At 31.0% G+C, this 18,494-nt stretch overlaps 2 protein-coding genes across 6 annotated transcripts in view; one reads left to right on the top strand and one right to left on the bottom strand.

Moving 5' to 3' along the window:
- The window catches only part of LOC136977931 (protection of telomeres protein 1-like), a 31,394-nt gene extending 18,677 nt beyond the window's left edge, over positions 1–12,717 (top strand). The window contains exon 5 of one of the 2 annotated variants that reach the window (XR_010881149.1): positions 12,377–12,717. Coding sequence is in view for 1 of the 2 variants with exons in the window: in XM_067273548.1 (XP_067129649.1) it covers positions 4,274–4,519 (246 nt within the window). In the remaining variant the exon portion in view is untranslated. Of the gene's footprint in view, positions 1–4,273; positions 4,527–12,376 lie in introns of those variants that run through there. The other variant, XM_067273548.1, reaches the window with a different exon arrangement.
- A 3,212-nt stretch (positions 12,718–15,929) lies between these two features.
- The window catches only part of LOC136977913 (uncharacterized), a 105,971-nt gene continuing 103,406 nt past the window's right edge, over positions 15,930–18,494 (bottom strand). For all 4 annotated transcript variants that reach the window (XM_067273508.1, XM_067273511.1, XM_067273509.1 and 1 more), the window contains 3 exons: positions 17,842–18,017; positions 17,598–17,728; positions 15,930–17,520 (listed from right to left, as the gene is read on the bottom strand). In XM_067273508.1, the coding sequence (XP_067129609.1) occupies positions 17,621–17,728; positions 17,842–18,017 (284 nt within the window). In that variant the 3' untranslated portion in view covers positions 15,930–17,520; positions 17,598–17,620. The remainder of the gene's footprint in view (positions 17,521–17,597; positions 17,729–17,841; positions 18,018–18,494) is intronic.

Raw genomic sequence — 18,494 nt, 5'->3', positions numbered from 1 at the left:
ATACCCTACTCTCTACTAGTAAATAATTACGGTTTGTCCGTTCTTTTATAATGGTTTTAAATTATATAAATTTCAATCTAATTTTTTTTGTATCTGTCCTATAAGACGACCCCGGATTTTGGGGGCCTATTTTTATGATTCAACTATCGTCTTATCTGCCGAGATATACGGTATTTAAGTTTTTAGCAGTCCATGATATACAGGGTCATTATAATTAAAGTTCCACTTTGAAATGGCCATAAAAGGAAACCTACTGGACAGAATGTTATCAAACTTGGTAATGGTTTACAGGAAGTCGTGGGATTTTATTTTCAGCAAAAAAAAAATTGTTCAAAAACTCACCACCAGCAGGGAATGGCTCTGTATGCAATATTGTTAAACAAAATAAGACATGATGACATTGGTTGAAAATGTTTTTAAAGTTTTTAAAACGTGTTACAAAGCATGTTTGATGTGGCAGCCACCATTTTCTGAAAGCAAGTTAAATTCCTCCTGATATGCTAAGAGCTACTGTTGAGAACACAGTAATGTGATTCAACTTGCTTTCAGAAAATGGTGGATGCCACATTGAACATGCTTTGTAACACGTTTTAGAAATGATTAAAAACATTTTCAACCAATGTCTTCATGTCTTATTTTGTTTAACAATATTGCATAAAGTGCCATTCCCTGCTGGTGGTGGGTTTTGAACAATTTTTTTTTTTTTTTTTTTTTTTTTGCTGAAAATAAAATCCCACGACTTCCTGTAAACTATTGCCAAGTTTGATAACATTCTGTCCAATAGTTTTTTTTAATGGCCATTTTAAAGTGGAACTGTAATTATAATAACCCTGTACTGTAGACCAGTGATTCCCAACCTTTTCTTATGGTATTCCTCCTCCATCAGGGCTCACATGCAATGGTGCCTCCCCTCGCATGCACACAAGTATTTATTGCTCTGTATTCAGAAATTTTTTTTACAAATTAAATGATACCAGTAAGATTTCTTTGAAAATATGAAGCAAAAATACAATTTCACTATTAAAAATTACAGATATAACTACCTACACACTTTACACAAATAAAATGGGTAATATCTGTATAACCTTTATTATTTCTTCCTTTATTCCTTCTGAATAAAGTTATAATAATGTAAATTTAAAAATTGTTTTGAATTGTACAAATGATTGACATTTGGTTCTAACTCTGTCAGTTCCATGTGCCTGTCATTCCCCACATTAAGCTGTGAAACTGTATTATTTGACAGTGGAATAGGTCATAATGCCTTTGCAGCTGCCTCTCCATTCATAAAGCAGCACATTTCTACAGTTGTTAGAAACAACAAATTCTCAGCAATAGTATGTGATTTTTTTACATTTAGTGATTTTCATAGCCACTACACAAGAAGCTTTTAATGCTTTCTGCAATATCATGGCATCATTTGACATTACAGTCTTTTGCTGTTCAATTCCATATCTTTTTCAAACAAAAAAACTCACAATCCTTTTGTACTGTATATAATCTTCATGCACTGTTTCCAGATGTCTTTCAAGATTTGCAGATCTAAGGCTGTCATTGGTGAGAATTTGAAAGCAAATGACACACTGAGGCTGTTGAATGCCGGATTTGCTACGAAAACAAGAAAATCCAAACTTGATATAACTTGCGTCATATTGCCTACACGTTTTTCTTTCTTTTATCGGGGGTTATACTTGTGTCATCGGTAGTAATTCTGCTACTATTGCTAAGTTCACTTTGGACTGCAGATTCTGCATTACTCATAGTTCTCTTCAATAGAGGTGCAGTCTATATATCAAGATGATTGGTTTTGTTTAGTTAGTAGATTAAGTAGAATATAAGGTGACAGTCCCAACGAATGTTATTTGCAATGATGGAAAACAAATTAGAGAGTGATGGAAAAACATTGTGTGCTTGTGAATGGCTGTCACATTGTGTTTGGATGAGTGTCTGTTTTTATCCACATACACTCTCTCTTCAGTCACACACTGAATAGCATTGCACACATCCATTTTCACTTCCTTTGGGAGGCACATCTCACTGTTGGGAATCACTGCTTTAGACATATGAGAGGTGTAAATTAGTGGGTTAAAGGTGTGTTGATGAATTAGTATTATTATATGTGACCATGTTTGGTCTGGCAAAATGGTTAATTAGGCAAGGCTTTCTGACACCGTGGGTGCCAGAAATTTGGTGGTGTACCTGTATATAATAATCCTGAAAAATTGTCATCTTAAGTTCATTTTAGAATTCTTTGTTGAATTTAATTTATACTTATATAATAATTAATACAAATTTTATATATAATTTGTATTTTCATAAAATTGATAGCAAGAATTAAACAAAAATGTTTATCTTACTTATAACTAAAGCTAGGACATCTAGGCAATAAAAATCTTCTTATAACTATACGTATGATTTTTAGTGCTTTGATCTCCTAACCTTTGTTATAACTTATAAGTTGGGCCCATTCATCCCTTGTCATCTAGCCATCTCCACTGTGGGCTTGATTGAACTGACAATGGGTGTGAATAGAAAATCCTCTTAGTGCACAGAGGGTAAAGTGTCAAAATTGGGAAAAAAACCTTATTGTAGATAGACTGTATTGATATTAAACCTTTACGTCTTATATGTAATTCCTGTGTATGTACTATATGATACCAATATAATTAAACGATATTATAAAAAATAAAACTTTTATGTTACTGTTTCTGATTGGTATGAAATAGAAAAATCATCACTGTTCTATAATCTAAACAAAATATGCTTTATTTAATATAAAATTATATTAGGTCATTCACTCACTGACATGAAAGTTTTGAGTACAAGCAGACTTTTCTATAAAATGAAAAATGAAATTTCTATAGTCAAAAGGATATGTCCTTTTGACCATGGTAATGCATCCAAAATCTCAAGTCAAATAATTTAGTCTCTACAATGTATCAAAGTAAATGTGTTTGATGCCTCATAAAATGGTACAATGTCCACACAGTAGAGTTGATTAATTAATTACAGTAATTTAAATTCATCTGCATATTTAAAAAAAATAACTAACTAAATTTATAACTGTTAATTTGCATTATTTTGAATGCCTTTTTTGAAATCTTATAATTGATTTTCTTTATTATTATTATTATTTAGAGTTATTTAATTAATATAACATAGAGAATGGCATCATGAAGCAACTGTTAGGTGGACTGACTGTCAAAGGTTGTCAGGTGGAGTCCCAAGTATTACAAAATATTTCAAAAGAATAAAATGCAGAATAATACTGCATTCAAAACATTTATTTTAAAATTGCATCAAACTTTGTTTTTAGTCAACTTTGCTTTTATTGTATTCATACTAGTGATCAGAATTCAAATTTTATTAAATTTACATTTGAACATTTTGTCTTAGTAATGATTATTGCTATCTTCTAATCTCACAGCAAATTGCTGTGAGAAAAATCAACCTAATGAAAAATTAAAGTGATTAGAAAATAGCAATATTAATACAGCACCCCTATAAATAAGTTATTACTGATTAGTTTGTAAAAATTTATCAAATTAAAATTGTTTATACAATAAGTCCTCTACTTACGAACTTAATTCGTTTGTAGCAGTCATTCGCAAGTCAAAAAGTTCGTAACTCGAAAAGACGGTGTTTAGCGCAAAAACTCAAATACTACATTGTTTTTACAATTATGTAATGTTTAGGCTACTTGAATAATGTTGAATTAAGATTGTTAAAGGAAAGTATAAATTCAAATCAATCACATGTACAGTACATTATTTATTAAAATTACTCATTTAAAACAACTACAAATGTACATATACATGTACTGTAAATGTTTTAACGTAGAACTTCAAAAATAAACTTGACTATACATAAAAAATAACTAACTGCGCTTTAACCCGCCATCTGTCGGCTTTGCTTTCGAAAGTTCATAAGTCGAATGTTCGTAAGTAGAGGACTGCCTGTATTTTTATTAGTTTCTTTTCTTCTGAATCATGACATTTATAATGTATATCACACAATTAAAAATTTTAAATTTTGATTGAAAAGCTTTTTTATCGATGTACAGTACATCATAATGCTTTTATCTTTATAATTATACTGTATTATTGAAATACACTTGAATGTACTAAGTGTATATTTCAATACATTCAAGTCTTGAATATTTATGTGAGAAATAATTTTTACAGATTCCATTTAAATTGTCAATATAAGATTTTATTTTTTTATATTTTTTATTTTTTTATAAATAGTTATATCTGATAATTTTCTTTTTCAGATTGAATTTTTTAAAGGAATATTACCTCAGACTTTATTAAATCCTGATAGCATAGAAGCAAAAAAAGTTTTGCAATATTTAAAAAATATTTGTTCAAACAGTTTCCCAACAAAATTTCAAGCTTGTATCACAAGCAGTTATCCAGTAATTGACTGTTGTATTCAATCGTATCATGGGGAATCTGATATACATTATCAAATATTTGGAACTACAGTATTTGCAGATGATGATGAAGAAAGAATATAGTTTTAAATATGCAGTTTCTTAAGTATTTGATATTATTTAAACAATATTAACCTTATTCATTAATAATATGTCAATGATTTGAGATTTATTATTGATGAATGTTTTGAATGTATATTTGTATATATTAAAAAGAATTAAATTATTTTTAAATTTATACTATAGTAAAATTAAAACATTGTTACATATAGTAACTGTTGATAAACAAGAGTTTTTTTATAATTTTAATATATAAAAATAGTAATTTTAGATTACAGTTGAACTCGTATATTGTCACGTCATCCAATAGCAATACTCATTATTGTTATGATTATTCAAAAACCAATTGTCATTTCATGTAAAAATAATGTAAATTTAATTGCTTAATATTTTGTTTAATACCAGATTTCATTTTATAACATGAAAATGTTTTGTCATTATGTTTCCATTATCTGTAAATTTTTTTTTTAACTCTTTTTACCCTGTGGGCACTAAGAGGGCCTCTTTTAGCAAGCCCATTATGGGTTCGGCCAGGGCCGCAACAGGGTGGCTGGGTGGTGAGGGACAGGGCCCGATGTATCCAGACAGACCATCCTCCGAAAAATTCCTGGGAATTTTTCAATCCATCTGGATTTAATCCCGGGTCCCCCACAGCAGTAAGCTGTCACCTTGACTGCTCGGCCATCTTGCCGTCATTATCTGTCAGTTATGATTGATATGGTGAACATTTTCGCATTTGCTTTATTAAACTTAAAAAATTATTTTTCAAAGGATTATAAAGTCACGTGATCAGATGTGTATATGGAAGCAGATCACAATTCAATTTTTGAGATTATGATTGGGCATAATATAGATCAAATACAGATCATAGTTTACTATGTGTGTATGGTGAAGATTTTTTTTTTGTTTTATCTTTATAAATTCACTTTTAATTAAATGCAAGTGTGAAATTCAACCACCTAAATGTATGTTCAATGTGAATACATTTGAAAAAATCTGATGACAGGAAACCAAAAACATATGAATTAAGCATGAAAAAAAGTTTGAAATCATTGTCATTTATGATGGATCTTCTAAAGAAGCATTTTGTGCTATTACAAAAATATTTTCTGTTGATCTATCAACTGTAATTAAAATGTACAAATCCAAAGAACTACAATAAATAACTATTTCAAGCAGTGCTAATCAAAAGAGACATCATAGTAAGATGATGATACTGCATTGCATCAATGGTTTTTGGGACCATGACCATTAATATTATAAGTAATGGTGAGATTTTTTATATGCAAAAACAGAAAAGTTGCTCAGAACCTTGGAATTAATAGTTTTGTGGTTAGGTTGATGGAAAAAGTAATATGGGATTATTTTTAATGACTACGAAGTTGATCTTAATTTAGATAAATTCGTGGATATCAAAAATGATGAACGTGTTAATTTGTTAAATGAAGATGAGAATTTTTTATTATAGTTACTAATAAATCTGATACTGTTACCCAGACACTGAGTGATGATAGTGACAATGAAGAAAACAATCTTATTACAAGTGCTATAGCACTAGAAAGTTTGACTATTCTGTAAAGAATTTTGTCCAAAAAAGGGAGTAAGATTGGCAACATTTCTTCCAGATGGAGTGGCAAATGCAGTGTAACATTTTAAAAAATGCAACTAAAGCATGCCAAATACTCAACAGTTGTGACATTAAAATGTAAGTATAGATTTGCAATTACAGTACAGTATATAATTATTAAAACTTTTCGTTTATTTAACCAATTGTGATATTAAAAAATGAAATTGAAGTGGGGAAAAAGAGAACAAGTCAACAAGTTTTATTGCACAGATGGTGCCAACACAATCATGACTCACGGTATCGACCCTCCCAAAAAAAGACAAAGATCAATTTCAACCATAAATGACGCTAGCGTGCAGACAGACTGGCGAGTTACTTGGGATAAATCTCATGCAAGTGACTTTTATATGATTTTACACTAATAGTAATAATTCACGATTATCTGTCAGAAGCATTGCGCCAGTTCTATCATCCTCGAGTTCTCACAAAAACAGAATCTTGGGACCATGTTTGTCGAATGTTGAGATCTTTTTCACGATATTACCCGATATGGTGCCAGTAAGATGTGTTCGTATTGCAGAAGCATTGTTAGTTTTAAGACAATTTTAATAAAGAAACCGAGCATGTTAAGTAAGGAATGGATATTAAGAAGAGAATATGGAGCTTATAATAATTTGTACTGCAAGTTAAAAATTGAAGATGCACACGCAACAATTTAGAAACTATTCAGATGGCCACAGATAAATAGTGGTTCCTCGGTACTCGAACTTAATTCATTCCAGAAAGCTGTTCGAGTACCGAAGGAATTTTCCCCGTAAGGAATAATGCAAATTAGATTAATCCGTTCAGACCCCAAAAAAGTATATTTATAAAAGCATTTTAACTAGAATTTAACAAGGTTACAAGTGTAGCATGCATTTAAAAAAAAATATATATATATCCATACGCAATACAGAGTGGCAAAATACGCCTAATAATTTTATTGGCTTAAAGCAGGGGTCACCAAACTTTTTTCACAACGGACCGCATAACCATTTTGTTCAATACAATACACTGAATACACAAAGAATAAAGACAACCGACATTTATTTACAATACACAAACGATCTGCAAGCAAGCTCGTAATCGCTTTGCTTAGAAACTTCATTGCAGGTACTTACACAAAAAGCGCTATGATATCCAAAGTCGCCGCATTGTTTATTTCACTGATTTTCCTGAAAATTATATTACTGTCAGATGCAAAAATCAGATTGAACCAATTTTGGCATTTTTACTTACACTTATTTTAATTTTTTCTACATAGTAAGTTTATCTACAATCTATGATATTTCTATATAAATAATTACCTTTTAGCTCATTTATGGTACAGTGCGGCGGCGAGCCAGATGAACTGGCCTCGCGGGCCGTAGTGGTGACCCCCGACTTAAAGGAAAGTTTTTGAGTATGTTTAACAGCTATCGTTACTTAACACAGAAAGTTCTGTTCAAGAAATTTTGAATTAAAGGATACACCACTTATGGGGCACTCAAAAGCTGGCAACAGAAAAATTGCAGGAAGAAATTGTTTGAAATCGACGAATTAAATCCCACCAGTGGCCGAGTGGATAAAACCACTGAATACTGGTAGTTTGTCGTGGGTTCGCGGCTGGGCACGTGGAGTTTTCCGGGTTTTCTTCACGTCAGTAACGCCTAAATAGGGGCCAGTTTTCCCTAAAAGACTCCCAGGAGGCATTTTCCCCTCGGCAGATCGCGTTGCCTTAATCGAATAAAACCAATCGAAGAATAACAACTCGTGAACTTGCATCAAATCTTAACGTGTCACTGACACGTATTTTTGAAACACTTCATCGACTTAGAATCGTTGCAAAATATGACGATTGGGTTCCGCGTATTAAGTGAAAAAAAAAAAACTGGATCGAGTATAATTTTGTCTGCTCTGCATAGGCAACTCTAGGATTTCATTTTATTTTTTTATTAAATTATGTTCGTTAAACTAGTTACTCGTTTCAATCATAAGATTTTGTGTGTATGACAAAATTCAAGTTAAAATAAAAATATTATTAACCGGAAATTTGTTCTAGCAGGTCGAGTACCGAGCAATTTTTTTCTCCGAACGTGCTCGAGTTCGAAGCGGTTTCGAATATCGAAGTACCATTATCAGGTTGTAAGTGTGAAATTTAGACATTTCGACTTTTCCTAGAAACGACGGGAAAAATGTTCTAGAACGTTCGATGTAGGTGTATAAATAGAGTAACCAGGGAGTATTTAATTGGAAATAGAAGTATCAGTAATGTCTGACAATATGAACATATTCGCATGCTGTTGGTCTATCACTTCAAAAGTGGCCATAACGCAACGAAGGCTCAAGATCTATACAAGACATTTGGCGAGGACACGGTTAACAGGCAGACCTGCTATAATTTGTTCAAGAAATTCAAGGATGGCGATTTCTCGCTTCAAGATAAACCCCATCCAGGCAGCGATTTCACCGTTGATTACGACGTTTTCCTGCAACTGTAGACAAAATCCGCGATTGACCACCACAACGACTTGAGCGTTCCCGTACACTCGAACAGTCAGATACCACCAAACAACGCTCCAGCACGTAGAGCAAAGATGGCTTTAGAGAAGCTGGCCAGTCTTGGCTCGGCTGAGAGGTTCTGCTTCATCCACCTAACAGCTCATACTTGGTGCTAACTGACAGCCATCTATTTTGTCCTCTGCAGGACCAAATTGCCAATATACGGTTCAATAATAATACCCGACACTCCAGACTTCAAAGAAAAACCCGTCATTCTATGCTCACGGGATCGAAAGTTTGAACAAAAACGGCGAGTTATTTGGTTGATATTGATGGTGATTACCTACAGGACTGAATTGTAATCGTTGAATTCATTGCGAATAAAGTTTTTTTCAAAATGTCTAAATTTCATCTTTACAACATGATAGAAACTTAATCTGTCCCACAACCACTTTTCTTCACTTCCTGCATAAACCGGATCCTTAAGTTGTGTGATTTTTATTAAATTTCGTTGCTTTCTGTATGAAATTTTGTTGCAATTAATTATAACGTTTCTTGTTTTTTTTAAATTTTGATTTCTATAATTTCTAGAATGCACATCCTGCAATAATAGGTTTTCTTTACGCAGATATATAATTTTTATTTCTGCATAACTCTCTTCTTGCCTTCCGACATGTTGAATTTGCATGTTTAACTTGCCAAATATAGAAACCAACTGGAAATATGTCGATAAATTGCTCGATGAGTTATGTCTGTTTAAACAAGCAAGGACTTCCAGAAGTTCCAACAAATCTATTTACAATGTTGTTTACACTAGTGATGATAACGTCGGACAGCAATTTGTGCGCTATTTCTTTCGTCTAAATGCGCTCTTAGAATACAATGAGGGGGGAAATATGAAAGAAATCCACAGTCTCCCGTTTCTTAGAGCCTAACAAGAAGACACTTCCTCCTTTCCAGTTTTGTGGTTGGCTGTCTATTTTTGCCATGAGATAGGGTACGTCACAGTATGTTCGATGGCATTGAATCACATATTGACTGCCATTATTTAAATCAGTCAGTTGTGGATTGAAGAACAATACAACCTACAATAAGTTCCCTTTCTTTATTTTTAAATTTTATTTTCCGAACCGGCGAGAGTTTCCCTAACTAAACAATATCCCCAAACAAAATAATAATACTAATCAGAGAGAGAAGAGAAAAGAATCTGAACAAAAAATATCTTATTCTATGAATTACTTTCATTTAAATTACATCCATTGCACTCTTTTATTGATTGTATTTGATCGCAATTATCAGTAGAACACCGAGAAAATTAGTTATAATACTGAAAAATCTAATTCTTTAATGATGTCAGTGTTTTAAATTGCTGTTAATGAAATATTGAATGAAAACTTTTCAACTAATAATAATAATAATGAAAACAGGGAAAAAACTTATAAGTGTACAATTTTTAAAAATTGCAACCCAAATATATTATATTTAGTTAATGAAAATTCTGTTTTAAAGTTGAAATTCAAATTCTTAATGCTTTACATTTCCAATAAACATAGCGAATAAGCTTTTGTTATTGAAAAGTTGATAGTTATAAATGTAATTATAAATTAAAATATGTGTGTAATTATAAAAATTATATATGATTTCTAGTGCCTTAGTCATCATCTATGAAATAAATATTGTATTGAAATGAATGTTTCTTTCACAGTCTTCAACTAAGAGTGAGCATAGTTAAGAAGTTCAAATTTTTTCTGGCTTCAATTGCTTATTAGTTATTTTCTTTATAAATTTCTATAACAAAATTATAATTGTAATCCTTAATGAAGAAATTTGATATAAGCAAATTTTACAATATTTAAATCCTATAATCTCAATAATTGATTATAGATTAGAAATTTTTACCTCAATACGATTGTATGAAAAAGTTTAGGCTAATCCTTTTTCTTATTTCTATTTGTTTCACCATATCGACAGAATGAAAGTGATTTTAATGAAATTTTTATTTGTATGTAAACTAAGAACGAGAAAAGAAATTAATTTTAAAATAATCTTAATTGTAAGGGATTAATACCACTACAACTATTACAATTAAATAGTCTTATGAAACAAATTCGTTGAGATTTCCTAACGATGTGTAGACAGATATCTTTTCGTGCATGAAGGCCATCAAGACAAACGAAGGTTTTATTTATTTTCTACTTTATTTCATTTGTTACGTTCGTTTACTTGTCAGCATTTCTGCTATTACTGAATTTATACATTACAAAACATTTTAGTATACTAACAAGTAAAAATATTGTAATAATTGAAAAAATTATTAAATGTTAAAATTTCAATGTGGCTTTTTATAATAATTATAATTAAATTTTGATTGAATAGAATTGCGTGTTTGTGACAGAGAATCGATATTATAGTTACATTGACACTAAGATATTGGTTCTCGACAGAAAACACAGCATAGGCAACAATTTATGGAATAAATTGATAATACAAATTCGAAAGAAAGTACGTTTTTGCAGATCACAAATTTTGTGCAAATTACAAGAAACGATTAGCTTTATCTGCATCATCCAAGACTTGATCTCGAGATGCTTGACAATGGAAGAAAATTAAGTTTCTATTACAGGAATTGGAGGTCAGCAAAATATTTTAAATCCTTTCTATGGATAAAGGGGAGAATCTATAGCACTGATACTTTATTTTCAAGGATTAAAATTGAAACAACGTTTTCTGAAGAAAAACCTGGACTCTTCTAAGAGAGCTAGTATTTCACTCTTTTGTTTCGATAGATTAATCTCTCTATATTTTTAGTATATATATATTTCTAAACAACCATGGAGGATATGAAGATTAAGAATGAAAGAAATTTGTCTAAATTTAATTTGAATACGCCATGTTTTCTAATCTTAAAACTGGGAAAATGTCATGCCAGAAAAAGTGTCGCATTCAAAATTTCCTCCAGTAATAATTTAGTTTTATAATGTAATACATAAACAAAACCTGAAACAATAAGAAAATTTCGTGTTCAAACGGAAACGGAAATTTTTAAAATATCAAATATATATTACATTTATCTTGTTTTCATTCATCTTTCTTAAATATGATAAGTGTAGTTCACATTCATTTCAATCTTTCAAACTAATTGTCCCCAGGAAAACATTTCCTGTAAAAATTATTGCTAAATAGGGAAAATAAGGAAGCAAGTAAGTTTATTTACATGACATTTATTAATATAAGACTTCTTTTTTATATATAACTTAACATTTTTGCAGCCAAATTTAATCGAACGTAATTTTACATTTCTTTCTCGCCTCGACCTCAGTCCTGATCAAAAATTTAATTTACAAAAATCTTTTCGTTAATAATATAAAATTTAAAAATATCTGAAATCAATGAAAAAATTCAACAGAAATCCTTTTCAGAAGTGTTTTTATATTGGACGAAGGTACGTTCAATAGCCCGAATGGCAGGGCCATTACGGCAAGATTGGCATATTTTCGGTTCTAATAATCTTAAACGAAATTAAACTATAAAATAGATGCAATAGGGCTAATCTGTATTAAATAAGCTTCAAAGTGATATATAAAACGTAAATGTAATTCATACGCAAGTATCTTAACGAATTGCAAATAGATTTTATCCTAAGGTGTATGTGTATGATAGAAATAGATTAGAAGAGTTTTGGGTCTTTATTTAGGAGTATGGTGATGCTTTTGTTACCAGAAATATGTTATAGCATCTTAAATCTTATTTAGGCCTATATTATTTAGCCTATGGTAAAATTGATTTCGTTATAGACTACGTCATTTCGCTTAACGTTGCGACGACGTTCATTGGGACTCGCTGTACGTATGAAATTATCATTGTGATCACTTACACCGAATGGACCAACTTCCAACTGTCGTCGTTGGACTCAGATTAGGATCTAAGATCAAATTATCGCTGGCATGATCAATTTTGGTAAGTGAATTTCTAGTTTAAAAAAATGGAATATCTTGATTCTCGCTAATAATACACATATATTAACGGGAATCAAGATGCTCCAGTTCATACAAAGATGTTTGGATGAAATCTTTATAAGCTTAGGAAAGTAAATAATTGTTCTAAATATATTTCTTAGTTGACGATTGCTTAATCTTTTCTGAAAGCATTTTTGTACTGTATTAGATTCTCTTATCTGGAATTCTTGTAGATTACATATTCCATCCACACTAGTAATACTGAAAATTTCTTTACGAGAGACCGAAGAGAGCCTTATTCTTCATCTTGCTAAGATACTGAACGACAGGTAAACTCTTTTTAATGCACAATAAGGAAGGATTCGTGAATGTGATTGCTCAAAGTAAGCAATTGACTTGACATTCAATATCATGCTATTACGATACTCTTATGATACTATTACAATAATTCTTAAAGAACGCTCGAGTTGTTATAAAATAAAGCATTATTTGATATCTAAAATATTAAATGTGAAATTAATGTGTCCATAATTCACAAATGGAGATTATATCAAGTCATTCATTCTATCAAAAAGAGTTAATGGAAAATAGAATAAAACCATGTATTTCTTTTTTTCTTAGTAATAACTAAAGCAGACGAATTAATTTGATTCAAAATCAAATTAAAATATTTCAAAATAGAATCTAGAGATTTTTTTAAAAAATTATTCCATGTACTATTGTGAACGTTAATATCAGAACTTATTAAAAAGAAATGTGATAAGTGGAAGAAAATTTCATTAAGAATCTGATTTTAATAAGCTGAAGTATTTGAAAATCGCAAGGAAAATATGCAGAGGAAACAATACCCAATTTTCGCAAACAATAACAATTTTTGATCAGAAGTGGAAAAAAAAATGCTTACAGAAAGAAATTTTCGCATTCTCATCAGAAATATGTAGAAAAGAATACCAGCAATATTGGATGAACATTTTGCCTAACTTGTCACGTAAAAAAAAAGCGAACAATCTCTGCAAATTTAGAATTCATGTGTATCAATTCCTTCTACTATTAGATATCGATCCAAAAGTTCCGAATCTGTCGTGCAGTATTGAAGATTAATTTAGTTTGTGGATTAGAAACACAGGTAGGTGGGAAAATTGCCGGGAATGCCATTCGTCATTAATGTCTTACAGCTCATCTAATGCACATATATTTTCGAATTATTAATGATATATATATATATTATATATTATTATCAGAGTGATTCATTCTGGACTGAACAGTTACCGATACTTTGTTCAATACCTTATGATTATACAGTTTCGTTTGAATAACATGTAATGTAAAACATACTTTGGTCCACTGCTTCATCATGGAATGACGAATCATTCCGTTCGTGTTTCATGCTATATATTATATGTCATTTTATCTGGAGATATTCCACATAATAAGTGTTCGGCCTCTAGTGAATAAATAACCCTGTGTATCGAATAAATACGAGTATGATATCTAGAAATTTAAATTAGTTTTGATAAAATTGATTGTTTTTACGAAGCTATTTATTTACAAAATATTTATTTGATCATTTATTACATATACTTTATAATTTTATATATATTGTAATAAATTAGATGGTTAAACAAAAATTTCAAATGTTTTTATAAGGTTAATACTGTATTCAAGTTAGAAAAAAAGAGCTAGTATCCCAAAACGCTTAGTTTTTGATAAAATGGTTATTAAAGTGCTACCAAAATGTTCACAGACAACGAGAAAGTAACTTTCTTTGCTAAATTTTATGTAGATTTAAAAAAAAATATATTAGTTTTTCAATGGTGCAACATACGTTTTGTAAAGAAATGTGTCACCTGTCACATCTCCGCCCATGTTGAAAAAATCACACATAAACGTTCAAAAATATAGGTTTCCTGGAGCAAAAAGTAAGCAGAAAATTTCAACTAAATATCTCGTATTGTTTCTGAGTTATTAAAAAAAATAAAAAAATTTTTGTAGCTCGTTAAACGGAATGTGAAATTTGATTTTGCTATAGGTCAGCATTATAGCCATACAGCAATTATAGTCAACAGTAAGAATCCTTCATCTTAAGCCAAATTTCCTTCTTAGCGGAAATCTTTTAATCGCTAACGCGATTGTCCCATGCGATAATGACACAATATCGTTATTCTTCTCTTTAACTGGGAACAATTATTAGAATTGTTAGGTTGGTCCCTATAATAAAAAGGGGAAAATTGCTTGTTCGCTATTGGAGTTCAAAAAGAAGAAAAGTCGGTTGAAAAAGAAACGAGTGTTTTTTTTTTTTTTTTTTTTTTTGGAAGAAATATTCGGTCGATGTCAAATACCTCTGTAATTCTTCTTGAATTTTTCAACTTCAATTGCTTCTCCAGTGTTGATTGATGGATAAATTCTCCGTAGGATTTTAATTTGAGTCTAATGATTTGTTTCTCTCATCTCTAGTACAGGTGTGATCTAACGCAGCATTCTCTTTCGTGCAAATGCATTGTTATATATATTTTTAAGTCGGAAAAATGTCGATTTATAAATATACACGGCTAAATAAATTTTTACTTTGCTATAGTTGAACTTTTCATTCCATCTTTTCATCTGGACTCACGAGACACTGATCTTTAAACAAAGCGTGTCACGAGGTTGAGGTTCGCTTAGGCCAATCGCTCGAGCCTGATCGCGGTCTATTTATACCACGAAACCTCACAAGCATATTAAAGAATCTGTAGTACTATTCGTACTTCTCAATTAACATCAGATACTGACTGAAATTTTTTTGTAAAAATTACTGCTCCATTTCATATTATTTCTCAATTTTTGAAAACTGATTTTGAATAAGATTTTATTTGGAGGATTATTTATATTTATTAATTAAATAATACAATAAACAACGTATAAGGATGAAAACGGCAAAAGACAACGTATTTCGAAACGTTTTATTACGATAATCTGTATACACTTAATTGGCAAAATTGATTAGAATCTATGAAGATGTCCTTAACCTTGTGGATGCCGAATAATTCGAAACTTTCAATTGCCAATACAAGTACTTAATCAATTAATTTTTATGCAATTATCAGACTTAATATTAAATGATTCTGTTATCAATAAAGGCACTTAAATATTTATCTTCTATATATCAGAAAAATTTTTATAAAATTAATATCTAATATGTATTTTAGAATATATGTTAATAGTATTATATTTTTAAATATATAATACCGTTTTTAATATATATAAATAAGTAATATATTTATTTAATTCCTGTCGTTTTAGGATAAAAAAGTTAGTGGAAACGTATTTTCTTTAAACTGTCGGTAACACAAATACTCTTTAGAAATATTGAAATTTTAAATATAGTATATGTGAGGAAACAAGGACACAAATCTTGATTTATGATCAGGGTTTTATTTTTTATTTTTTTTAATTCTGGATTGAAATTTTTTCGTATCAGTAACACACTGAATCGTTGCCATAATTTTCTTTTTATTATTACAGAACGACAAGGAACAGACAGATTAGATTATTAATTCAGAATAGTTCAGAAGTTTCGGAGGAACTTTATGGAAAAGTGTTCTCTCTCATGCCTGATGTTCCTGCGAAATAAGCAAACAAAATAGTTTTCAATGTTTCCGAGAATTGTGGATAAGGTGGTAATGGGAATATGACAGGCACTGGAAAATTTGAAGTTTTTCTTTCATTTTACGTTGACGTCTTCGCAAATGTTTCTTCGAGCCTCAAGACACTCAAAACAATCAACTTTTTGATTATTCAGATATATTTAAAAGCATTTTTAAACGGAATTCGTAACTTTATGTTTTATTTAGAATTTTGAATTTTGTATAAAATACAACAAATTTCAAATTTTTTCTTGTTTTTGAAAATTGTCGAATGACTCGAGAAATGGGAGATTTTTGCAAATTTGCGAAAGACCTATATCACTATCATTTTGTCGAAACTATCTGATTTGATGTCTCGAAAAACTCATCTGCGACTTTCCGACAACGGATTAATAGCAAAGAATTAGGTATTAAATGTTTAGAAAAAGTGGAAGAAATGCCATTTTCCGGCCACTTATGCCATGCAATTTCGTTGTAGCAGACATAATTTTACGATAAAAGTAAAGATGCAATCTTACTATTGATCATTTAGGAGGATTAACGGGCGCATGCCAGCTTGGGGCTCTGGATTGCTGGAGCACCTAGCTCTTTAGCAGGCCATTCACCTTGATCCCAATGAGAACCTGAGCAAATTGGCAAAGCGGGAAAACCCAGGCCCTTTCGCTAGCGCGTCTCTGCGAGCAAAGGGAGAGAGTATCGACACGATGGGATAAATGAAGTAATTATGTTTCTGTTATCACATTTATTGACATCAAGACCCTATAGATAAACTTCGAAAAGGACTGAAACCTCGTTGAAGGAACGAATGGTCTGTCGTAACTGTATATTCTTTTTAGTCCAGAAAAGGCCTCTTAGGGAGCAAAGGGTTGATTTAGGCCTTCTAATTAGCAGGCTACAACAAGGGATAGTTTTCTTTCATATGATAATCCTACAACATTAACTATAGGGATATGTTCTTCTTTCTCATTTCTTGAGGAGAGGAGATCACAGCTTGTCTACCTAATTATCACTTTATCAAACAAAGCACCCTGCAAGAATAATTCTACCGTTTTTCAATCTTGCAACAACACTTAAACTTTGATTTTTTACTTTATCTTCTGTTCAAACTTAACGTAGACGTATGAAAGACACGAAGTCTTTTATACATCAACCAACAACATATCTCATTCACCAATCAACAGCAATATTTTCGACATGATTCTGACTTGATATAACAACAATTAACCGAGCAAAGTACTATTAAGTCGAAATAATAACACAATATTTCTTTCTGGACGAACGCAGCACCAAATGGAGGTCGAATTTTGCAATAAAGTTGTCGTTCACCAGTGAGAAAGCACCATCATAAGGTAGTTTCGTCTGAAAGGAATACGAAGTAAATTTTAATTTCAATATACTTTAAATTTATACATTTTCTCAGAATATCGAAAAATTACCTCAAAAGATATAAAGGAAAGTGCTAAAGAATACTGCAAACAGCGGCGTGGCATCCTTGTGCCACAATGGGATGTGTGGACATGTTATTGGGAGGAAAAAGGGACATGCGATGCGCCTGGTTGCTCACTGCCTGCCAGGAAAGAAAAATTACACAATTTAAGAATTTATAAGAATAATTAGGTCTATTTTGAGAGGAATAGGTAAACTTCCAGCATTTTCTAAACAAAAATCAATTATTCTAACCTTCCTTATCTCTTCATTACTTCCCATATTAAGTTTGGCCATTTTGCGGCCACTTCCGCTGGAGATATCGCTGATCTGTCCTAAACTATTAGATGGATGTGGCCCACTACCAGACCGAGACTTTTGATGGTCTTGTAATTTATACCATCGAGCCTGTTCGTCAATCACACTTTCAACTAGCAAGAACCATGATTTTGATTATTGAGAAAATATTAAATATTCTATAGTGGTGATGATATGAAAGGACAAAAGATTTTCGATAAACGATCTGTATTTCACTTTGAAATTAAAATTTAAGATGTAAATTTTAAGTGAGAATCGATGAATTCAAGAATTGTTTTGTGTAATTGTTACTATATATGTGTGTGTGTATAATGAAGTTATTATTCAAATGATCAATATTCTAATTTTAGGAATTAACCAAGACTGATTATGATTATTCCATTGATCTGGTATGAGATTTATAAACTATTTTATAAATTTAAATGTTTTCTATAATAATCGAAATAGAGAAGATATTTTAGTTACATTACATTCGTTATAAAATGAATACTGGCAGATAATTGAAATTTAGGTGCTCCAGCAATCCAGAGCTCCAATTCGAGTGATGTAGTAATGAAAACAAAATTCCAGACTTGCCCTGACATAGAAAC

Source organism: Centruroides vittatus, unplaced genomic scaffold (assembly GCF_030686945.1).
Source record: "Centruroides vittatus isolate TY-2023 unplaced genomic scaffold, ASM3068694v2 contig_482, whole genome shotgun sequence".
NCBI lineage: Eukaryota > Metazoa > Arthropoda > Arachnida > Scorpiones > Buthidae > Centruroides > Centruroides vittatus.
Note: the sequence above shows the minus strand (reverse complement) of the source record. Positions and strands in the feature narration are given on the sequence as shown.